This window comes from Notothenia rossii (genome assembly GCF_949606895.1).
Source record: "Notothenia rossii genome assembly, chromosome: 3".
Classification (NCBI taxonomy): domain Eukaryota; kingdom Metazoa; phylum Chordata; class Actinopteri; order Perciformes; family Nototheniidae; genus Notothenia; species Notothenia rossii.
Genome location: NC_136901.1, coordinates 38,063,497 through 38,088,315, shown reverse-complemented (window position 1 = coordinate 38,088,315; position 24,819 = coordinate 38,063,497). Strand labels below are relative to the sequence as shown.

Here is a 24,819-nt window from a genome sequence, read left to right as displayed (position 1 = left end):
CAACAAAGGTTTTGAAACTACGCACAAATGTGGACATAGTTGAGATGACTTTCTTTCAAATGTATTGCGATACTGAGCATTTGAATGAGAAGCAAAATGACCGTTTTGGTGACTATCAGTCGCAGTTATTAAAAGAAAATACTAGGGATTATATATTTGTCACAACTTGAATACAATTTTTTTTTTTAAAAGCCTTGTTTAATCATGAATTTAAAAAAAAATTAGAAAGTTGAAGATTTGAAGCCAAATTTCAGGAGCTTTAATGTAGGGATTTAGCTCAAATTAAAGTTGCCATAACTAGGAGCTATATTTGGAAAAGAAACCTAATTCTTACAGGAAGACACAGCATGAGATGGTTTAATATAACTGGCGTCTCTTCGATATCATTTATTAGATTGTGTGTCTGTTGCTTTACTTGGAAGAAATCTGTCAGGCGTCTCATAACTCTTGATATACATCCCTCAGTGTATTTTGTCAGCATTGCATCCCTGCCGTCTGTGTCGACATGATTGGTTCCAGGACCAGGCCAGCGCCGTGCTGTTCTTGCTTCTTGGCGAGGCGGAGGAGGAGGAAAGAATGGGTGCTGTTTGTGAGTCATTTCGGGGCACAGATGGTGACGAGAGAGAGAGAGAGAGATGCATGTAGAGCAGAATTAGGCAGATACCCACTGATCATTAACACTCAAAGAGAGCACTGACATTCTTTAACCACCTTAGGTCCAGCCCCCGAGACACCCTCCACTCCAAAGCCCTCCAAAGTCAAGAGCTAACCCCAGAGAAGAGGTCCCCTATGTCAGCTGGTGCTGAGGCTAACTGCCCCCTCTCAGAGCCACTCTGACCAGTCTCTCAACAACACTTCTCTCCAAACACCAATCACAGTCAAACGCATTATAACACAATGTAAAGACAACTATTTACAACATTGGGAAGAAGAAACTAAAAGCCAAAGTAGATTAGAATGTTACCTGGCTCTAAACAGAGAGTATGAGCTGGCAGAGTATCTCTCTACTGTCAGAGGTAGAAAGCAGAGACAGATCCTAACCAAGTACAGGCTCAGTGACCACAAACTGGCAATCGAAACAGGAAGACTCAAAAGATCCTGGCAACCAAAAGAGAACAGAATATGTGGTCACTGTACGACAGGTGAGACTGAGACAGAGATGCACTTCCTCCTGAAGTGCCAACATTCAACGAAGTAAGGAGCATTTACTGGAACAAGTTGAACTCTGTAATCCCAGGTTTCAAGGAGGTTGATGACCTCTCAAGACAGAGTACTCCTAGGAGAAGGAGACAAGGCACACCTTGCTGCCCAATATGTATACACATGCCACAACCTGAGGGACAGTGAATGAGACACACACACACGTTGAAATGTAATTGTATCACTGTATATATATATCATCAATAATATGTAAACATTTGAAATGTATGTTAATGTTGTTAATTATTTTGTATTGTGATGCTTTGGCAACATTGTTTAATTTAACTTTCATGCCAATAAAGCCCCTGAGAGCGAGCGAGAGAGAGAGCGAGAGAGCGAGAGAGCGAGCGAGAGAGAGAGCGAGCGAGAGAGAGAGCGAGAGAGCGAGAGAGCGAGCGAGAGAGAGAGCGAGAGAGCGAGCGAGAGAGAGCGAGAGAGAGCGAGAGAGAGCGAGAGAGAGCGAGAGAGAGAGAGAGAGAGAGAGAGAGAGAGAAGAGAGAGAGAGAGAGAGAGAGAGAGAGAGAGAGAGAGAGAGAGAGAGAGAGAGAGAGAGAGAGAGAGAGAGAGAGAGAGAGAGAGAGAGAGAGAGAGGAGAGAGAGAGAGAGAGAGAGAGAGAGAGAGAGAGAGAGAGAGAGAGAGAGAGCCCGACCGACCGACCGACCGAGACCCCCCCCCCCCCCCCCCAAAAAAAAGCACCATCGATGCTCATGTGACAAGATGGGTGAGAAAATGTTTGTTAACCAAAGTCTGAAAGTGCAGATGATTATTTTTAAGAAATGTTTCGGGTTATTGAGAGTTTCTGGCATCCTTTGAGTCTAATTTTAAGTGTGGACCTAATTTTGGAATCAGAGTATTTGAATCGGCTTGAACCTCCTATTGTCTTCGATTTCTCTTTGAAAGTCATCACATAACGTCATTGCAATACAGAGTTTGGTTGCATTAAATATTACACATCTGCCATAGTTCTCTATTTATAGAGCCCTGATGAGAAGACTTCTAGACAAACTGGAAGAATTGCCACGAAAACTGAAGAGGCAGTGCTTCAGGAGAACATCAGGAGGATACGTCCCCTTCTGACCCAGAAAGCAACGCAGGTTCTGGTCCAGGCTCTCGTCATCTCACGCCTAGACTACTGCAACTCCCTACCTGGCTGGTCTACCTGCATGAGCCATCCGACCTCTGCAGCTCATCCAGAATGCAGCGGCTCGTCTGGTCTTCAACCTTCCTAAATGTTCCCACACCACGCTGCTCCTCCGCTCCCTTCACTGGCTTCCAGTAACTGCTAGAATCCACTTCAAGACACTGGTACTTGCGTACCATGCTGCGAATGGATCTGGCCCTTCCTACATCCAGGACATGGTTAAACCGTAGACCCCAGCATAGTGCTGCGTACCTGGACTCACATTCAGGTTCAGGTCCGGACTCAAGTCCAGAGGTTCAGGTTCAGGTCTGAACCCATGGCTTGTGTCAAATTGTGAGTAACTAAAGTGAACTTATTGTGAGCTAATTGAAAATAAACTCATAATCAACTCAAATTCAAACTCGTCAGGTTTATTGTGCTCCCTTCCAACTTGTAATAGTACACCCCAGCACATGCACTCCGCTCTGCATAGGCCAAACAGCTCGCTGCACCCGCACTGCGAGGGGGACTCAAGTTCCCATCAGCAAAAACACGTGGGTTTGCTATCCTGGCTCCAAAATGGTGGAATGAGCTCCCCCATTGAAATCAGGACAGCAGAAAGCTTGCACATCTTCCGGCGCAGACTGAAAACTCATCTCTTTAGACTCCACTTCGAGCGATAGAAGTACTAACAAAGCACTTATAGACTAATAAAGGGCTGGCTTATCTAAAGCCAGTTGAGTAGCACTTGAAATGTTTGGCTCTATGAAAGCTGATGTACTTATATGATTCTGTTTTCTTCAAGTTTGTACTTTGTTGGTCGAACGCACTTATTGTAAGTCGCTTTGGATACAAGCTTCAGCTAAATGTAATGTAACTTGTTGCTGGTGATGGCTGTGTCCCCGCACCCTCTCCCAGCTAAGTTGTCCTGATTGCTATCTTATTTATGTTTGGCTTAGACTTTCTGGTGACGACAGTGTTCCCGCTTCCTCTCCCATAAAGTTGCCAATGCTCTTTTGATAGTTCTGCTTCTGGCGTTGTGCCCGAGCTATGATTAGCATTTGAGTTCCCAGTTTTAGCTGCGTCTCTCATTCAATTTAGTATGGAAAGCCCATAGTGCCATATTTTGCCCGTTTTTGGTTTAGATGCAGAGAGTAAGGTAAGTACTGGCCATAGTTACTACTGTAACTACGGTCTAGGCCATGTAAGCACTGGCCATGGTTACTACTGTGACCATGGCCTACAGTGCTATGCGGGCTGTTCTATTCCATAATTAGTAGCTTAATTATTTAACTCAGCCGGTGAGGGCAGTGCTCTTGCTCCCGGTAACGTATTGTTTTGAATGTTAGCAGCGGCCGCTTGGCTAACATAACGTGTCGCTGATCAACACACCCTAATTCACACTATTATTATTATTATTATTATTTTATTCACACTATTATTATTTTATTTTTTTTACAATAAGATCCTACTTTTGTATTCAGTTATGGAGACAGCAGCAGTCTATTTGCTGAGGTGCAACCAAGTGCTTTAACATGTAAAATGTGTCCTATAAACAACTACCGTACATGATGAGGCAGACATGCTTTAAAAACCAACTTAGTCTCAGGATTTTGTTCCAATATGAAGCGTGATGTAATGGTTTGTTTTAATAAAGATTTTTGTGAGAAAAAGCCGATCACCACCTCAAGACTTTTACTTTGGACTATCTCTAAATCGATTCAGTAAAAATTCCTCTTATGTGTCTTTATGTAAATCTCAGAGAGTAAACACTATCCTTAATTTAGACTTTGTCGATTGAGTTCAAGTTATTTAGAACATATGTTACATCTGCCACTGTTAACACACCGTTAACAGTAGCAGAGGCAAAACAGTTACAAATATTGACAGGAATATTCTGCAATCAATGCATGACACAATGTACCTTTCACCTGCTTTAAAAACATGTGAGGAGTAGCCATAGGCTTACCGCCATTATCCTTCTATCGTGTTGTTTTAATAGCTTCTTGTGACAGTTGCTTTTGAGAGAATTATGTTGATAACCAAGATTCCTTTGGTCCCTTTGCTTCCTTAACTTCTGGAACTTGATATCTGCTTTCTTTCACAACCATAAACACACCTCACACAGCTGTGTTCAATTATTTTCTTTTACACTAAATCTGGGAATACGTGAGGTTACTGTAATCTGATCATAAAAATGGGAACATGTTAAATACTGTAGATGGACATGTTAGCAATGGTCTCTTTATTCCTTCTATTGTGCTTTATTTCCCTTGAGTGTATTCCCCAATTCAAAAAGTTATTGAATTGGAAGAATAAAGCTCTCAAACATAACAAGCTTTCTTATCGTCAGGTAGAGAACTTGTTAGCTTAGTTTGACGCTACCCACACAATAGGTTCACACGGTTTGTTCAGGGCATTTTTGGAGCATTGTTCCATGTGTCAGAACTGTCTGTAGACCATTGCTCTGTACATATGACATAACACAGCAAAGAGGATGCCAAAGATTCCTCTATAAGGCATCTCATGCTCTCACTACCCTTGGAAACAGTGGCTATTGGAGGGTTTTCATGATAATGATAAATAATGTTATATATATATACGATTGATTGATCTATTTTTAAGTAAAGGGCAGGTAAAATAAGACCGAAGGTGGCCGAGGACCAGCCTATCCACAAAGTATTCCTTTTACAGCAGAGTTAGACCCATTGAATTTAAATCATATATTATGAGTTATATAGAAACAAACTGGATGTGCAATTTAAGTGTGCAATGATCTTACTACAATACTAAACACCATTTACAATCAATACTACTATAACTTATGTACTGAGTATCTCTGATTTTTTCTTTCACATAATTTTCCCTTTGTCCATAGCTCTGTGCTTTGGGGTTTTAGAGGCTCACATAATATATATTTAACCAATGCTACAGAAAACACCTGAATCATAAATCTGGACCTGATATTTAATGCAGGACAGGTTATTCCCTTTTCCACCCGACACACCCTTTTTAGGTTTGCATACTACTGTGACCACCAGGGGGCGGTATTTGATAAAATAAGTGTTAAACCTGTTGGCAGTGACCTCTCTCACGGCACACATTTTGACTTCACTGGAAAATACAAGAAATAACTCCTAGTCAGGAAAGAAACACTGTACAAAGACATGTTATGCAATCATTGTTTTTATTATTTTGAGCAACAACTTTGAATATAGCACATTTGAACAGTACATTTATTCATTTACAGTTGCAGGTCAATGCACCTATTATCGATAACCTATTCAATTACAGAAATTCATCATTTCTAAGCCAGTGCATTGTAATGTAAAGATGAAGCAGCAGAGTAAGAAATAGAAACCTCCCAGATACAATAGATGCAGTATCATGGAGGCACTGATTGACATGGAGGTTACAATTCAGCATGGTACTCCTCCAGGGCTTGGGCTAATTTTTTGTTTGCTCTCAGATCCTGATCGAATTTCAAAATCTTTGCATCTAGCCCCTCATTATCCCCATCTATGAGAGACTTCACTTTCTCCTTGAAGTCCTTTGTGCTCTTTTCGTAGTCCTCCACTAATGCGTATTTAGGTGATCCTTCTGCTACTTTCCTCATGATGACCATTGTTGGGTCAAGGAGGCTCATAAATCCATTAAAGATCTCTAAATCGGTGTCCCTGTGTGCCTGATGTGGGAAAAAACAGACTTCATGAGATGGCAGTGAATCTATTTGCTGTGTTGTGTCCACTGTAGTGCATAAAGTCCCTTCTGAACAAGGCCGACTTCCCTCAGCCTGTCAGATACTCCAAAGAAATGATGTTACCCATGGACTCACCTTCAATATATCCAGGTCTTGTTCTAATTCCTGAAGTTTTTCCTTGAGAGATTTCTATAAAAAAAGAAAGAAATCCATCATGAAAATGACCAGTTGTATTTGGGAACATAAAAGCAGCCGCACTTTGGTGCATGAGCAGAATTACTAAATGTTTTGAGAGCAACTGAAAGAAAATGTGGATTTGTTTCCAATAACAATGTGAAGTTAAGTCACTATTTATTTACCAGGTTGTTCTCATCCACCAATGAAGCTGCGGTGCAAACCAGACACAGCAGAGTGAAGAGGAAGAACAGCCCCCCCGCTGCTCCTCTGCTTCTGGATGAAACTGCTGCTGCCATTTCTGTTGTGATTCAAATGATTAGAGTCAATGGGGACTTGAAAACATTTTCAAATATTTAGAGGTCTATATATTTGATCCAGTGGCGGCGCCTGAGTATTTGTATTGGGTAATCTATGGCAGGGCTAACCCATACAGTGGTGGGGCTCAAGTCAGTATTTGCAATGTAATTACATACACGCCCCCCTTGACAGTGAAACGCCACGCGTGAGGTTTAGATTATTTCCCTGTCTCAATTCAAATTGAACTGTATGAAATAAAAAGGCACATTTGTTTTGTAGTAAATAAAAAGGGCGACCTGGAGACAATCCTGCAATTTCCCCACAGGTGAAAGAGTTGACATGCTGTTTGTTTGTTTGTAACCTTTATTTATCCAGATTGGTCCCATTGAGATCATAGATCTCTTTTTCAAGGGAGACCTGAAGATGCTGAACACCCAACCCCTGCAGGGGGGTCTGGGAGGATTCCCCCCCAGGAGATTTTTTGAAATACTAACATAAAATACACATTTTGCTACTCTCTTGAGAAGAAAAATAAATAAATCTATTACTACACATTCAAAAAAATGAATGCTAGTTTTTTGTTACTTTGTTCTGAAAGCTGAACCTGCTGCTCCTCACAGAGAGAAGAGGGAAGAGGCTGTGGATAAGGGTGGATAGCCCCCATTGTTCTGTGTGTCAAAACTGAAAGACAGCCCACACCTATCAATCATCAAACTGCTGTCTGTGCAACTTACTCCGCGCGAGTTGGCAGACTTTATTTTGCTTACTTTAACATCATTTTTCATGGTGGGCTAAGCCATTTCTTGGTAATGCTGTAGCCTACCCCAGCCATACCCTGGCGCTGCCACTGATTTGATCTATTAGTGAGTAAAGGTTTCTGGTCTCACCTGTGATGTCTGTGAAAGGAGAGCGTCTGCACCGATGAAGGGAATGAGTTGATGCCTCACCAAAAAACGTGTTATAAGCTCATTCCTGTGACCTCGCCCTGTGTACTACGTCATGCTTTATGATTATGAACCAGGAGTTGACACAGGCTGAGATGCCAAATCAACTCAGATGATCTCTTCTGTAGTTCGGAGTGTAATAATCTATGGGATTAGTTTTGTTTCCTAAAGATAAAGCAACACTTTCTCAGAATCAAGCAAAACTAAGAGTTTAAGAGAAAAAATGTTTTGACACTAACTTCCCAGGTGGGCGGGACTTTCAGGGTTGCGTCCCTATTGGCTACTCAGTTTTTGAGTGACAGCCCACTACACCACAGATCATACAGAGCAACTCGTGCAGCAAATTCGGGATTCCACTCGGCCACGTTTGTGTTGGTGTCTCATGGGGAGTTTTCATGAAAATATCGGACTTATTTTATGGATTATGGACTTTATTCCAACTTTAAATATTTTAATACCTGAATTTCTTCAATACCTGAATTTCTTCAAGACGATGAGCGTCGAGTTGCCCTACTGAGATTGGTGTGTCCCGCACCGCAGGGTCTTTTCAGCCGGGCCGACGCCTTTTCGGCCGAAAACCAACAGTCGGCCAAAGGCAGTCAGCAAAATAAATCACTCTGATTGGCTGTTCATCTAGGGCAGGGGTGGGGAACCTCCGGCCTCCGGGCCGTATACGGCCCGCGAGACCACCAGCAACACCAGCAACATCATGCTGGTATACCAGCTTCACCAGCAACATCATGCTGGTCTGCCAGCCTTTTGCGCTGGCAGACCAGCGTCCGGTCGTCAGCGAACCGAGCCGATCGCCAGCGGGCTGTTGACGACCGGGCTCGGGCCGGCACCGCCCTTATTATTAAATAGTTTTTTTGATGAACGGCATCCATCATAAGTTGTGCTGGCAGGCGACAGAGGTGGTCCACAGCTTCCCCGCAGCGAGGCTCCCCCCCCCCGTTGACAGTTAACGAACGTCGGCACACTCATCAGATATTTTTTTTTAGATGGCACTTCATATCAAAAAGGTTGCCGACCCCTGCCATAGACTATAAAACCCGCACCCTGGGGTGCTGGGTCACGCAGCGTCAGGGACACAATCAGACACATGAGGGAAAACACAGGAAAGAAGACCAGACACAGGGAGAACAGAATTTCAACATAAATCATGACAAGACAGACAACTAAGATCGTGACAGAAAAAATAGGATTGTGACAGCTTCCTTAAAAAGACTGTTTCGCCTCCCAAAAAAAGGTCACAACAACTTCAACGCCATTTCATTGATATTCCTGTTGATATTATTTATTTAGTTTCAAAGATAAAGAGGCTGTCGTTGTGTATATTTACAGACTGTTGCAAAAACTTTGAAGCTTATTAACATCAGGTTTCAAACTAAAAGAGTTTTACAAAAAACTAACACAATTAAAGATGTTTGGAGTTTTATTTTAGTTACTAATTTGTATTTTTTGTCCAAGAGATGCTGATTTGAAACTGTGGTTACCTATAGTTACGGCATTTCCTATTTCTGCCGGAGAGAGGGGAGTTATTTCCAAAGCTTGCCGCTGTATTTACTCCCTCCATCTGAAAGGAGGGAGCCTCATTTAGCTGTGAATGTCACGGAGTGGGAGTGGGAGTGGGTATGATGTGGGTTGGAATTTTGCCTGAAACTAAATAGTATGGGTATGCAAGACGGAAAACTTGTTTAGCAAGACACAGAAAACTTGTTTAACAAGACACAGAAAGCAGGCTACTAACTGAGTATTTGAATATAAGCTTTAGAACAAAAAACATGCTCTATTCAAAAGCCTTTCACGTATCAATACTTAAAGCTTGACACTCAGACTGTAAACTCTATGTGTCATTTTCTTTGGTTCAATCGCCATGAACTTTTTCTGCAGTGCATCAAAGGTGTATTTGAGCTCACTAGGATAGGTCAAGTTTAGAGCCCGCACCTCTCTTTCCCTGTGGCACTCTCTGATACAAAAAAAACCCAATGCCCCTTTCTGACACGCCTATCCTCCAACCGTCTTAAATAAATAGCTTAGTTAGTCAAATAAATGTTGAAATATTACAAATCGATAAATAGCTCCAATTGATTATTTTTAGACTGGTAAATCCATGCCATAGTAATTCTGACTGTTGGTATGCAGGGTTGTTTGTTTCAATATACTGTATGGATGACAACATTTCTTATGCGAGGCCCATAGTGACCAAAGATTCCAGGAAACGTTAGTTATCTTTAATCTGGAGACAGCTGTCACATCCAGAGAGGAAGCAAGGCTGGGCTTGCTGCGATTGGCTAGCCTCTGATAAGCAGGGTGGATAGACACTGTCCTCTGTCAGGCTTGGTTTTGTTAGTCACAATATTGGTATGTGACTGTAATATGTTCTTTGACCCTGTCACCTGGCTGGCTTAAAACAGGTTTGGTAGCAGATTATAGCACATTTCCCTCTCAGATAAACACGTTGTTCAAGTTCACAAATAAACTGGAAAACGCAGATAATTCTGATTGAAACTACACTTTTGCTTGTTCAGCTTTATGCCTGCTTCATTGAGGGCATGCAGCACCCTCCGTAGATTAGCGTCATGATCCTGCTGGTTGACACCATAGCATATCACATCATCAAGGTAAGCCTGGACTCCAGGTAGGCCTGCTAATATGGTTGACATCGTTTTTTGAAAGGCTGACACAAGGCCAAATGGAACTCCGCAGAAACGAAAAAGTCCACCATGTGTTATAAATGCAGTCAAATCACGGCCGTCTGGATGTAGCAGCATTGTATAAAATACTGTAGCCCCTCGCAGGTTAGTGAACAGTTCATTGTTGTGTGGTAGGGGGATGACAGTCACTGACAATTGACTTATTTGGCTCCCTGAGATCCACATACATGAGAAGCTTTCCACCTTCTTTGCCCTTTTCCTTTAGATCTTTGAGGCTCATCAGTCCCATCCTGCCTCACAGAGAATGGAAGTCCCCTCAGTGTCTGTTGTACTGGCACAGCATTTGGTTTGACTTGTATTTTTTGAACACACCCTTTTGGGCATCCAATGTCCAGCAGCTTATTCACTTGTGCAGCCTGTGGTGTGGTGTCTGTACTGTAGGTGCATGCTAGAAGAGCAGTGACTGACTCAACCACAACAAATCAGCGTGTAGTTAAATATCAATCATGAGTTATTGGGGCGGCTGTGGCTAAGTGGATAGAGTGCTGGACTTCGAATCAGGGGGTAGCAAGTTCGAGTCCCACTAGAGTCAGCATGTCATTGCATCCCTGGGCAAGACACTTCACCCCAAATTGTTCCTGTGGGGATTGTCCACAGTACTGAATGTATGTAAGCGCTTTGGATAAAAGGGTCTAACAAATGTAATGTATTGCGGCCTGCAGCCTGGTATTTTCTCTTTTGAATATGTGAGCAGTTATATACAGTATGGCAATATTATAAGGAATCATTCTGTACATTTTCATTGTTATGCGGATGATACTCAACTATATTTATCAATCAAGCCTGATTAAATAAAATTCAAGACTTCCCCAAGGACTTAAAAATATGGATGACCTTAAACTTTTTGATGTTAAACACGACCAAAACTGAAGTTATTGTACTCGGCCCGAAGAATCTACGAAGCAAATTATCTAAAGATATACTAACTATGGATGGCATTCATTTGGCCTCCAGTGAGACTGTAAGGAATCTTGGTGTTATATTTGATCAGGATGCCACGAATGACACATATGATGTTTGTCAAATTAAAAGAACATTTTGCAAGTCAAAAAAAAAAAAAGTGTGGTAAAACTGTGAAGTTACACATTTTTTTGTGTGAAACCGCTGAGTGAACTACAGGTCTCTGGTCTCGCACAATACGCGTCACCATCACAAAGATGGCTGTCACGTTAGCAAATTTCAACTGTTTCTTTCAGAATGAGGCGAAAAAGTATAAAACGAGGTGAAAATGACTACAAGTCTGGGCATGTTGAGAGCTTTACATACACAAAAGGGGAGTTAGTCTGTTCTGTAAGAGCCAGCATGCGGGACCGGCTTAACAAGGTTTCAGTGAGTAATATGAGTGCAATGTTTAAGGTTAATGTCAGCTAGCTAACAATGTACACTAACGTGTTTTGTTTTAGCAACTAGTTTTCTCCTTAAGAACTTTGTGGTGTCTGTGTATGCTGTGGATAACATTAGTGTTCAAGAACAAGGTACACTCCCGTGTTTTGTTGTAGTTGCTCTTCAGATTGAAGCGGCCAGATTTATATCGACTATATGTGTGATCTCCTTTTTACATCTCGTTGTGTCATTTGAGTTTATTTGCTGTGTGTAGATTCAAGGATTTTGGTTATCTTGTCAATTTGTTTGGTTATCTAGGCACAGCTGTGTGTGACTCCCTCTGGTACACTGCTATGTCTTTTCCTAATGTAGAGAGAATTGAATAATTAATAAACTACACACTGACTCTAGATCCTGACCAAATCCTTTTTTGTTGATCAAATGTTTTTCAAAAATGTATTGTATATTATACAACAGCTGCACCTCACAGACCGGAGTCTCTGCTACTGTGGACCACGAAGGAGGCGATCATCATCCCCATCCCCAAAGACCCTGCATGGCATGGAAATCTCCTCCTCCTGGAACAATTCTACACCCAGCATATGCTCCCTGTGTTGGCCAGTAGAGAGGAGGACATTTAAATAAACATACTCTTAACACCCTCGGACTCTGCGTTGTGTTTCGTATGTGTGATGGGGTGTTATGCAGAGGGGAGGAAAACAGGACACAGCAGATTGGGATTGTGGTGGAGATGCTGAGCAGTTATTTAATTGTTGCGTGTAATTATTATTATACTGCGTGCTTCTTAGTTATTCCATCTTTTGCTGTAACATGGATCTGTATGTAACTCTATATTTACTTGTTATCTACCACACTTCCTTCTACATCATACACCATCATTATACATGATGGTGTATATAGGATATATATATATATATATATATATTTGTATACATATCTGTAAATTGTATAATTTTATTTTTCGTATTTGGGATTTCCCTTTTGTCCACTCAAATACACTTGGCCCTTTCTCTTTTCCATGGGGAAAATGGCAGCTGCATATTCTGCTTTTCTCATCTGGCTCCCTGTCTGCTCGTCTACAATGAGACAATTATATAATTAATTACTAATAATCATTTAAACCTGTAATTACCAATATTTCACAAATTCTTCATGTAAACTTAAGAGCACAGTTGTATGTTGGGTATGTCAGCTTTGCTTGGTTCATCTTACTGGGGGGGGGGGGGGGGGGGGGGCAGCTACATGGATGTCGGTGCAGTCCACAATAATTTTGCGGTTGAAGGCAGAATGAATTTATTATTGACTCAGAATGAAGCACAACTTCATGTCATACCATTGACTTTATTTGTAATTGTGTAAAAGAATATGAGCATTGATTAGCAAGCAGGACCTGCAGGAACAGAGAGTGGTGATGGGTGGAGCTGGGAAGAGAGAAGAATAAAGAAAACAGATTATCGGATATTAAAAATTCAATTTCAAAACAAGTTGCCGCTCCTACAGTTTTCTAGTATGTAAAGATGATTTCACATGACCAATGCAAAATATCCCACTCAATACATGTGTGTCTCTGGGGGGTGCATTGTGCCTTTGATGTATATAAATAATACCATAACCAAATACTATTACGTACAGTGGAAATCAGGTTGCCAGAGCAGGTCAGACCAGTGTGCATGTTCCTCAGGGTCTCAGCAGTTACAGATGAGGTAAAGAAAATAAAAGAGAAAAAGGTCAGTAACAACACTTTAAAGTAACAAAACTGAATAATTATCTCTTTTAATAATTTTCTCTCAGTAATCACTCAACTACTGTCTTTCCAACAAACAGATTGACTCACTCTCAATATCATCACAATGAAACACGTCCAGAAGAATGTCATGCAAAGCTGCCTGCCTTCCTTCCTTCGACTCTCCCTGAACTGCCTGATCTTTTAATGTGCAATGTTAACCATTTGTGCAGATAGCATTAAGTAGAAAATATGCTAATGTGGCGTTAGCCTACCTCCCGCCCCCTTAGCACCTGGTGGAGGGGGCGATAGGCTACTCTTCAAATGTTTCACAAAATACTTACCATCATGACTACTCTTACTGATTAACATTTTGGTTTACTTCATGTTAAGGCTAATACAAATGACAAGGCTAAGTAATGTAATGCTAACTAACATGCTCGCTACTAGCTCTGTAGCTAACTTGACTATGTTCCATGCAAAACATGTATATTACCTGATATCTTTGGTCCTGGTCCTTTCACCAGACGGGAAGCGATAGAACGAGCAAGTGGTATGATCACTTTTGTGATTACAACCTGGTACAAAGCACACAGACATCTTGTAAAAGTGAATTTATTGGAGCAATCTCTTATATTTATTGGAGGGAATAAATCAGTTATGAGATCTTCTTCTTCTTCTTTGCTTTAATTGCGAGTCGCAACCAGTCTTGGAGCATTATCGCCTATGACATCACTTACGCGACCCAGAATGCGATTTGGGATTTGTAGTCTTTCTAGTTGCGTATTTTTCATAGTCTTATATTTCAACAGTTTTACGACAAACTGTGACTTTTTTTTACATGGAAATGATTGTTAAAGATTGACAAACATCATATGTGTCATTCGGGGCACAATTCAAACGGGATCAAAAGATAACTTTTCTCTCTCCATTGATTTCAATGTATAATTTTTCGCTTCCGGGGTCCCATGGAGGCTCCGGGAAGGGGAGGGACTTCGCCTCTCTATAGAACACAGCAGCGCCGTATAGATAGAAGAGTTACGACAGCGGAAGTCCAAAAACGGTTATCGTCACGTGGTTCATGCAGACGAGGATTGTTCCCCGGAAGTTCATGGCGGGCAATGTGAATGCATTGATAACAGGAGATAGAACTACGATTTTTGGTAATTATTAGTGAATAAAGGTTTTGATTTGCAATATTTATACAACAAATCGATATGTGTATGTATTTACATCAATATGTTTTAAAAAATAAAATAGAATTTGCTAATATTAAGTGATAATATTAGGATTAGTGTGAACAACTAGTTTACATGTTAGGCTAACAGTGCCTTGGTTAAAGAGCCTGTTGCTGTTTATTTATAGCTTTGAATTCTTTAAAACCAATATTATCTTCTTAAACTTGTATGGTAGTCAGGAGCATCACTTTCTAATGTTTATTGATATATTTAGAGGGAGGGGATCTAAAGGAATGCTTCAAAATTCAGATTAGATTAATTTCTACCATTTTCTTCAATTCATGGTAGTTTCAGTAATCCCATGGTAATTGAGGACACAAGTTATCTAAATGACTAATGTCAGCTTTATGGCTTTCAGAAAAGACAGGAGACCGACAGGTGACTATCAAAGCAGCAGCAGCAGCAGCAGCAGCAGCAGCAGCAGCAGCAGCAGCAGCAGCAGCAGCAGCAGCATGATGATGATGATGATGATGTTAAATGTGTTGTTTTAGGAACATCCATTGCAAATACATGGAATTCAATAAACATTGAATAGCATATCATGCAGTTTGTCTGTGCCTTTTCCTCCGTGTTGTCCTGGTTTGCTGTGCTGCCTCCTAGTCGCCACCATGGTTTGCTGTGCTGCCTGGGGATGCTCAAATCGCTCCGAGAAAGGAGTACGAATGTACGGCTTCCCCACTGACACAGAGCGGAGGAAAAAATGGCTGGCTCAAGTCAATAGGAGCAATTTCACGACCAACAGCAAAAAAATATGTGAGGTTATTATATACAAACACTGCATTTTCACTTTTTCACAAAACGAAAACCACACCATTGGGAAAGCTTAATGTTTTGTTTAATACAAAAAAACAGGGAAAGGCTTGAAAAACACAGAGTTGAGACTCAGGGTGCAGGGTGAGGGTCTCAGTGCAGGTATTCAGGCTCCATTGAATCCCCCTCTGGTTCTTGTGCTGAAAGAGGGAGTAACAGACAGGAGAAAGGGTTATACACACCTATATAGCACACCTATTGGATGGGACATTGCCTTGGGGAGATAAGGTGTGGTCTTTGTTCCCAACTGAAGTTATGGAACTTTATTATTTGTGAGTTTAACAAAGTATGGCAAATGGCATCAGATGTGATATGAATTTCTATAAAGTTGTCTCACATTCTTGGTTATATTTTATATACAGTATGTAATGAGTATAACATGTCCAGTAAGTATAAAGTGTTTCCTAATACCGTGTATTCAACCACTATGGAATATGTATGTGGGCAGACAAAACTGAGTTGTTCTGTGTGTGAAGTAACCTCAAGTCACTCCGCAGGCACATTTTGATGCAGACCAGTTTGTCAAGACAAAAAAGGGCAAGACTAGGCTGAGAGCAGAGGCTACACCCACCATCTTCGTGCATCGCCCTGTGGTCAAAAAGAGAAGGGCCCCTGCAACACGATTCACCCCGGGACCTGTATCTACAAAGCCCATAGCTCATGATCACAGCTATAGTGTGAAAGGTGACACAGGTATAATAAGTATGAACTCTTAGTAACAAAAGTCATATTTCTTATTTTTAAGTGGTATAATATTTTAAATGTTCGAAAATCTACAGTGCCATGTCTTCTACTTACATTAGTCTCAAAGATTGAGGGAAGAAGGGATGAGGAGACTGAGAGAAAGGAAAGTGAGGGTGAAGAAAGAGAGGACATGGCTAGTGAGGAGAGACATGGAGGGTGGACACCACCCACTCAGCCAGCAGCCAGTCAGCATACGAGGGAACCAGCAGCCAGTCAGCATACGAGGGAACCAGCAGCCAGTCAGCATACGAGGGAACCAGCAGCCAGTCAGCATACGAGGGAACCAGCAGCCAGTCAGCATACGAGGGAACCAGCAGCCAGTCAAACAGATCTATTATAAAAATTAAAGAGAAAATTAAAGAGCCAAGAAGGAATCACCAAAAAAGCTAAGTCTCCACTAAGAAAAATCAGGAAGGAAAATGCAGCTCTCAAGAAAACAATGAAAATTAGGGACAACAAATATAAGAAAACGTTTTCAAAAGACCAACTTAAGGCAGTAGGCAGACTCACCACAAAGGGGATGAAATGGAGCAATGAGACAATTAAGAAGGCTTTAAAAATTAGCTTTGCGTGCGGACCAACAGGTTACAAAACTCTGCAGGAATTGCAGATTCCCCTTCCAGGAATAAGGACACTGCAAAGAAGGATGCAATTTGTTAAGTTTGAGCCTGGTGTGTAACAGCCAACATCACTGCCCCTCCACCTGCCAACATCACTGCCCTCCACCTGCCAGCACCCAGCCAGAGGAGCGCAAACAACAAAAACAAGCAAGGTGTCCCGTCATGTACCTGGAAGTTTGGGTTGGCAAAATGGAGTAAGAGAGGGACTTGAAAAACCTTGGTGGCTCTCTACTCATGTTGTTACAGTTGTCTTGGTTAGAGCTCTCAAGTTTTTTTTGGTGCCATTTCCACATTTTTAGAAAATATGAAATAAATGAAGTGAAATCAACCTCTTCTCTGGAGAACAAACTTTGATTTCTCTGTCTTGTGAGTTTGCAGTCTTGCAGTTTTGCTCCTCCACCTGTAACATCACTGCCCCTCCACCTGCCATACAGTAGGTTACTAACACGATTACTTATATAATACAGTGATAGAATACATGTTTAGTATGCTTGCTTATATAAAACAGTAGTATTAAACTTACCTTGTGTTTTCACTCTCACTTAAGTCCCTCTCCCTTTGCCATCAATCCAAAATTAGCTGAGCTGCAACATAATACAGACAGGTAATAATCAACATAATCACAAGGACACAATATGGCTCTGCTAAAAACACTCACTCTTACACGCACCAAAGTTATATTTATCTAATATTTAACTCCCTCCACCCCCGCATACAATCCCGTTTAGAAGCCCCTCTTCTCTAATTCAACAACGTTGGACGAAATGACATTAAGAGAACGGAATTTACAATTAAAAGGCTGTTCAACGTGTGTTGCTAACTTGATCCGTTATCCTAGCTTTATCTGTTATCTGTAAACGTTCCCTAAATCTACTAATTTAGGGATAATCCACTGACATCCTTTAATACACATGTTAATTTCAATCAGATGTACTGATAATATCCTCAATATAAATCTTTAAACTTCTTCTTACCTTTAAAAGTCCGTCACGAACGGTCTATTATGCTGCAACTCTACAGCTCTGCTAGCCTTGGCGCTAACTTCCGGGGAACGATTGAGAGGCTCCACGATCCGCCATTGCTGTAAAAAAGTGGTCCATTGGAGTGAACGGAGATGACGTAACTCTCAGTCTATACGGCGCTGGAACACAGGATAGAATTTAAAATTCTTCTTCTGGCCTACAAAGCAGTGTGCGAAATACGGGGGGGTCCGGGGGAGCTCGACCCCCCCGTTTAACACCTGAGCCCCCCTGAAAGCCTCAACAGTAACATTTAGGGGGGGTCTGAAATTATAATATGTATTTGTCACTTGCAATGGTCACTAAAATGTTTTTAAGCCTACTATGTCCAGTATTCATAATTCAAAACATTTCTTCACAAATAACTTCTATTTTGGCTGTCAAAAGCAGAGCCAGCCGCGTGACACGGGTACGCTGCGTGACGCGGACACAAATTATGCAAATTAGCCATGCGCGGCAAAGAGGAGAGAAAGACGTTACATTAGAGGACTCAAATGTCTAAGAGAAAGCTAAACCAAAGTGTTTCACTCGCGCATTTTGGGTTCACATCCAAAAAAGTGACACCACGAGATGACCAAGAGATACCCAGAGATGATGCTGATGACGCAGCAGCTAGCACAGCACTCGCTACCAGAACCGTTAGCGAGTCGGGGGCTCCTGTCCCGCCCAGTCACTCCCCAGAAGGAGGTGAAGTTGAGGCAGAGCGCTCAGAAGACGCAGCAGTTGCGGAGGTAGCTACTACTGCTGCTAGTGACTTTCCGCCGGGTGGTTGGACAACGAAGCAGGTGGGCGAATGGAAAGACTGCAACCCTTGGCTTGACATTAAGGCTGGAAAGTTAGGATGCTTAGTGTGTAGGAAAGCAAAAACGTTGCTACTCTCAGAAAAGGGACCGGGTTTACACCTCTCGGAAGAATGGATCAATGGTGATGTTACTAGCCCTGATGCAAAACAGCTACGAAAGAAGATATACAAACACAGGGACAGCCAGGCCCACACAAGGTCAGTGGAAATAGTACAGATGAAAGACAAAGAAACCCTCCCAAACTGTTTCATTGATGTACAGTCCGATTTACTCAAGAAAACAACAGTCTCGTTTAGAACAGCTTACACCGTAGCAAAGGAAAGGCTATCTTATAAAAAGCTCAACCCCCTCATGACAATGCAGGAGCTGAATGGAGCCGAAGTTGGGAATATCCACAAATCTGACCATGCATGCGCAGAAATAATAAGTCATATTGCAAAGGAAATGCGCCGCAAGTTCGTCTCTAATGTGAAAGAAATGGATTCAAAGGTATCAATCACAATTGATGAAAGTACCGTTCACGGTCGTCCCTATCTAATCATTTACGTAAGATGTGATGTCAGTGGTAAGGGGGATGTAGATAATGTTTTCCTGGATATAGTGGAACTCACAGATGGGGTCGATGCTGAATCAATTTATAACTCGATGATGGCGAGTCTATATAAAGCTGGAATGGATGATGACTTTTTGAAGACGCACCTAATAAGCATAGACACCGATGGGGCTGCAGTGCTCACGGGAAAAGCCAGTGGGCTTGTCGTCAGACTCAAAAACAATTTTCCGAACGTGCAGTCTGTACACTGCCTGGCGCACAGACTAGAACTGTCAGTCAAAGATGCTCTTAAAGATGTGGGTGGCACTAATCACGTTGAGATATTTATTTCACATTTATACTCACTCTACAATCAGTCAACCAGGAATTCCAGATTGCTGAAAGAAGCAGCGGCCGAGCTCAACATGGAAATACTGAAAATAGGTCAAATTTTCACCATCAGATGGGTTGCCAGCAGCTTTAAAACAGTAAAAGCTGTATGGAAAGATTTCCCCGCACTAGCACTCCATTTTAAAACATCCAGTGAGAACGCATCACGTAATGATCTTGAGAGGCAAAAATACAAGGGACTTCTCAAGCACCTAACCAACTCAGGATTCGTGGAAGATTTGGCTGTCATGAAAGACATCCTGCGTGAACTCCAGAGCCTGTCTCTCAAGCTGCAGAGAAGAGAAAGGACACTTGTGGACTCAAGTGTCCACATCAAACAAACCATCAATGTTTTGACCGCCATGAAGACGACCGGGGGGAGATCAACGAAGAAGGCTGAACAGGGCGTCTCATCGGGCTTTTTTAAGGACGTAGAGCTGACAGAAGGCAGGGGGAAAATAAACAAACCTCGTTTTTATGAATCGGTGGTTGCTACTCTAACCAAGCGCTTACCGGAGTCAAGCTTGGTCCAGATTCTCAAAGCTCTTGATAAGCGCTTTTGGCCAGGAGAGCGGGAAGACTTGACTTTGTATGGCGAACAAGAAGTACACCGTCTGGCTAAATCGCTCGGAGAACCAGCCGGGGACGCCGTGGGGCAGTTTAGAGACTGGAAATTGCAGGGCACTCCACCGGGCAAAACACTGGAACGGCTATGCATAGCAAGTCGCACTTACCTCCCCACGTCTGCTGAGTGCGAGAGAGGCTTTTCCGCCGTGAATAACACCGACAACCAGAGCCGCAACAGGTTGCGCGAGGAGAGCCTGTCTTCGCTTCTGTTTGTGGACCTAAACGGACCCCCTTTGGACAAATTCGACCCAGTGCCGTTCGTGAAAAGCTGGATTAAAGCAGGACATCGTCTCTCTTCTTCTTGGAAACCAGGACGGCAACGAGAAGAAGTCGAGCCAAGGCATCTTTGGTCTATTCTCACTTAAGGTAAAAGACTATTTTTTCGATCTTTGCTGTGCATAAGATGAGCGTGTGCGTATGTCCTGTGTGGATTCCGGGGTTAAGAAGAAAAGCATAATTAGCCTTGGCGTTCAAGTTGGTGTGTGTGTGTGTGTGTGTGGGTGTGTGCAGGCCTGCCCCTCCCTACACGCAGATCACGCAGACTGTGTGTGTGTGTGTGTGTGTGTGTGTGTGTGTGTGTGTGTGTGTGTGTGCGTGTGTGTGTGTGTGTGTGTGTCTCTGCTCCCATTTCCTCGCATAGAATCGAAAACAGATGGTTCTTTAACGGTCGCGTATTCATTCATATGAACGTTAGAATATATAATTATTTGACAGCGCCCCGGTTGAGAAACGCTGCTACTACTGATTGTCTTGGATTGCATCCATGAAATATTGTATAGGCCTACTGCATATTGAGAAATCTTCGACCGGTATATTAAGCAATAAACGGGAGATGGGGACCCCCCGATTATTGACGGGTATTTCGCACACTGCTACAAAGCCCTTAATGGGCAGGCGCCATCTTACCTTAAAGAACTCATTATACCCTATTGTCCTACTAGGGCATTGCGTTCCAAGAATGCAGAGTTGTTGATTGTTCCTAGAGTCTCTAAAAGTACAATGGGAGCCAGAGCCTTTTCTTATCAAGCTCCACTTTTGTGGAATCAGCTTCCAGTTTGTGTTCGGGCGGCAGACACCCTATCCGTTTTTAAGAGTGCGCTTAAGACCTTCCTTTTTGATAAAGCTTATAGTTAGGGCTGATTAGATTCAGACCCTAGTTTTGCTGATATAGGCTTAGTTTGTCGGGGGACATCTTACTTCTTCCTTCTCTCTGTCTATACCTGTGTACTCTCATGTTCCGAATAACCCAGCTTCCCCAAATGTCTTTCTTTTTGGTGTCTATATACGCCGGGATCCGGAGTCATGGATGATCCTGTTGCTGCGGTCCTGTGTCATGGATCGCGAGTCCTGGATCTTGAGTCGTGGCTGTGGTCCTGGATCATAAGTCCTGGATGGATATCCTCGTGGATTCATCTTCCTATTATACACACATGCATTTCCAAACATTTGGACTACCTATGTTGCAAATGTATTATCTTTTCATTTGACACACAGCATCTATTGCACGTCTGTCCGTCCTGGGAGAGGGATCCCTCCTCTGTTGCTCTCCCTGAGGTTTCTCCCATTTTTCCCTTTAAACTGTGGGTTTTCTCTGGAAGTTTTTCCTTGTACGATGTGAGGGTCTAAGGACAGAGGGTCTAAGGACAGAGGGTGTCGTATTGTCATACTGATATTCTGTACAAACTGTGAAGTCCACTGAGACAAATGTAACATTTGTGATATTGGGAAATAAACATTGATTGATTGATTGAATGATCACTGTAGCCCCAGCAAGGGCACATGTATGAAAGAGTTTGGTTCATGTTAGCAGAGTAAGCATAACTTCATTGCTGTTTAGCATCCAAATAAGCGGAGGAATAACGAAACATCAGAGACAGCGGCATTTCATTCAACAGGCTCTCCCATTGGAGGCGTGGCTTTATTTATACCCATCATGACCTTTAACCTGTTACGCTATTGGCTTCCGGTCATGCACAACAAATAACACAAATTGGTAACACATTTACCTGAATGTTAACACTCCCACTTGATATCACAGTTGTGGTTTTTTAACAAATAAAAACATTATAAGGTTCTCTACCTTACATAAATAGTTACTCTCCAAACATAAACTTTGCAAACTTAATCAACTTAAACTTTGGTGCAGGTTTTGTCATAACATCTGCCACCATCTGGTCTGTTGGATAATAAATCAGATTTCTTTTTCCCCCTTCCACAGTTGACCTCAGAAAATGATACTTAATGTCAATATGCTTGCATCTCTGTCTGTTAACAGGATTCTTTGCTAACGCTATTGTGCCCTGGTTGTCTTCGTAAATCGTAGGTAGTGTATATTCACATTTGTCAATGCCCTCTAGTTGTTGTATTAAGTACATACACTCCTGCATAGTAGCTGCTAAAGCCATATACTCAGCTTCACAAGTTGATAAAGTGACGGTTGGCTGCTTTTTGGTTTCCCAGGAAACCAGTGGCCCGCTCTCATTGAGGCTAACACAATAACCTGACAACTACGTCTGTCAGTTAGATCAGCAGCCCAATCTGCATCGCTTTATGCTTGTAAGCCCAGTTTTTCACTCTTACATTTCCGGTAACACAGTTCCCTGTCGATTGTACCTTTCAAATATCTCAGTACATGTTTTACAGTAGTCCATTGCTCTTCTGTCGGCTCAGAAAAATACTGGGACAGTTTACTGACAACAAAACTCAAATCAGGCCTCGTGCACACAGCTAGGTAGATCAGGCTACCTACTGCTTCTCTGTACATTCTAACATCCTTCGTCTAAGTAGTTCAGTTTTTGCTCACAAGGTGTCGCTCTCGGTTTACAATCCTGCATGTTAAACCTATCAAGTATTTTTTTCACATATTTCTTCTGTGACATCTTTACAAGAAATCAGTTTGATCAAAATCAATGCCCAGGAAATGTTTTAGTTTCCCCAAGTCTTTCATCCTGAATTTAGCTGTGAGCATCTCTTTAACAACTTTCAATGCATTGTTATCACTAGCTGCAATAATTATGTCATCAACCCATATTATCATTATCACTTTCCAGTTTTCAGTTTCTTTTGTGTAAACACAATGGTCAGTAGGTTCTGTAGGAACTCATTTTCCCTCAGATACTCATGCAGCATTTTGTTCCAATTTCTGCCTGACTGTTTAAGCCCATATAGTGACTTTTCTAGCTTGTACACCACATTTTCACATTTGCTGGATTTAACCTCAAAACCTTCCATGTATATCTCACAGTCTATTGGTGCCTGTAGGTTAGCAGTTTAACATCCATTTGGTGTCAAATCTGATTTTCCTGTGCTGCTTTTTGCATCAACACTCTGATACTGGTGAGGTTTGCGGTAGGTGAAAATGTCTCATCATAGTTTTCACCCCTCTTCTGACTGTATCCCTTGGCTACATATCGTGCCTTGTTTCTTTTGGACCTATCAACATTGGTTTTGATATCATACACCCATTTACCCCCCAGAGCTTTCTCACCTTGAGGTAAGTTGGTCAGGATAAATGTGTCATTCTCTTTTAGGGATTGCATTACCTCATCCATTGCAATAACCCATTGTTTTGACTCGGATGAAGTTACAGCTTCCCTAAATGTTAAAGGGATATTGCACATTAATCTGTAACAATAGTCAATATTTGTCAGTAGCTGATCCTCCCTTTCCTTACCATATACACTGCGATATAAGTAAACTGGCTTCTTCCTCACTCTTGAAGGATAACGCCTAAGCTCACTCTTGTCGTCTTCTGTCTCTGTTACCACAGGTATAGATACTGGACTAACGTTAGTATCACGCTTGATTTTGCCAGATTTGTTCTGTACCTCAAAGTCATCATCAGAGACGATTTCTGTTTGTGTTTCTCTTTCTGAATTGGTCATGGTCACAAACTTCACAAGTCTAGATTTTTGCACTTTTCCAATGTGAGGGGAATAGACCATGATGTAGGCTGGACTATTTTTGTCATATCCAACAAAAATTCCCTCCTCACACCTTGATTCTAGTTTCTTTTTGTCTTGCTTATAGCACACTGACCCAAACTTGTGCATTCTGGACTGGTTAGGCCGTCTACCTGTCAGCGACGTCCTCCCGTCGCTGCTTCCGCCTGCAGGCCGCATCCCGATGCGTGTTGCTTTTACAATGACAGCACCACAGCTTACGTTGGCACGTTCCGGCCTTGCGTCCACTCAGGCCGCATCTGTAACAAACAATGTCCGCACACTTGGTTCCTTTATCCCATGCTCTTGGTACAGTGTCGTTTCGCCCTCATGACGTTGCCCTCTGGTGGCGGTGTGCGCATTCGCTCAGTATCCTCATAGCTGCGGAGCTTAGTCTTAAATTCAGCAAAACGTATTGTCTGGTCAATTAGCGTGATGTGTATGGCGAATAGTTTAAATAATTCTGGCAGTCCCTTCAAAACCATTGCTACAAGAAGCCCAAACGGTGATGGCGGTCTCTATACGTATTATATACTCTGTCAGACTTTCACTGCTTGACTTTAGGAGTGATGTCAGTTCAGTATATAGTCTGATAATATGTGGTTTACCTGTGCCAGCATAATAGTCTCTTAAAATCTTCAATGCCTGCCGACCATTATCCGCCGCTTCCCTCATTACAAGGGACAAACTTTTGTCATCAAGAAATTGGATAAGCTCTGCATAAGCCTCATCATTTTTCCCTTCTTCGTCCGCCTCGCCCAACCTGCTCATGGCGCTAGCTTAGCTTGCTAATCCACAACACGTGCTACGTTGCGACCTTCCATCGGTGGAAAAACGCCGGAAATACTTATTTGGGTGTCTCTGGGCCCATAACC

The 24,819-nt window shown here is 42.2% G+C and overlaps 1 protein-coding gene and 1 long non-coding RNA gene across 13 annotated transcripts in view; both read right to left on the bottom strand.

Annotated features, from left to right (window-relative positions):
* Window positions 1-5,557: 5,557 nt before the first annotated feature.
* LOC307034501 (uncharacterized protein) lies at window positions 5,558-7,410 on the bottom strand. Its single transcript, XM_079673326.1, has 4 exons — window positions 7,383-7,410; window positions 6,381-6,496; window positions 6,157-6,210; window positions 5,558-6,006 (listed from the first exon to the last, which is right to left on the bottom strand). Exons 2-4 carry the CDS (start codon window positions 6,492-6,494, stop codon window positions 5,734-5,736), a joined length of 441 nt encoding a protein of 146 aa, XP_079529452.1. The 5' UTR covers window positions 6,495-6,496; window positions 7,383-7,410; the 3' UTR covers window positions 5,558-5,733.
* A 7,866-nt stretch (window positions 7,411-15,276) lies between these two features.
* LOC307031394 overlaps window positions 15,277-24,819 on the bottom strand; it is a 68,796-nt gene continuing 59,253 nt past the window's right edge. For 2 of the 12 annotated variants that reach the window (XR_013805953.1, XR_013805955.1), the window contains exons 4-5: window positions 17,607-24,204; window positions 15,277-17,216 (exon numbers count right to left, since the gene is read on the bottom strand). This is a non-coding gene — a long non-coding RNA (uncharacterized lncRNA). The remainder of the gene's footprint in view (window positions 17,217-17,606; window positions 24,205-24,819) is intronic. The other 10 variants (XR_013805949.1, XR_013805950.1, XR_013805944.1 and 7 more) reach the window with 10 other exon arrangements.

Excerpts from the sequence above, each read along its gene's own strand:
- LOC307034501 (XM_079673326.1), bottom strand. The coding sequence starts at position 6,494 with ATGGCAGCAGCAGTTTCATCCAGAAGCAGAGGAGCAGCGGGGGGGCTG. Across the intron at positions 6,211-6,380 it reads TGGTGGATGAGAACAACCTG|AAATCTCTCAAGGAAAAACT; the intron begins GTAAATAAATAG and ends CTTTTTTTATAG. Across the intron at positions 6,007-6,156 it reads AAGACCTGGATATATTGAAG|GCACACAGGGACACCGATTT; the intron begins GTGAGTCCATGG and ends TTCCCACATCAG.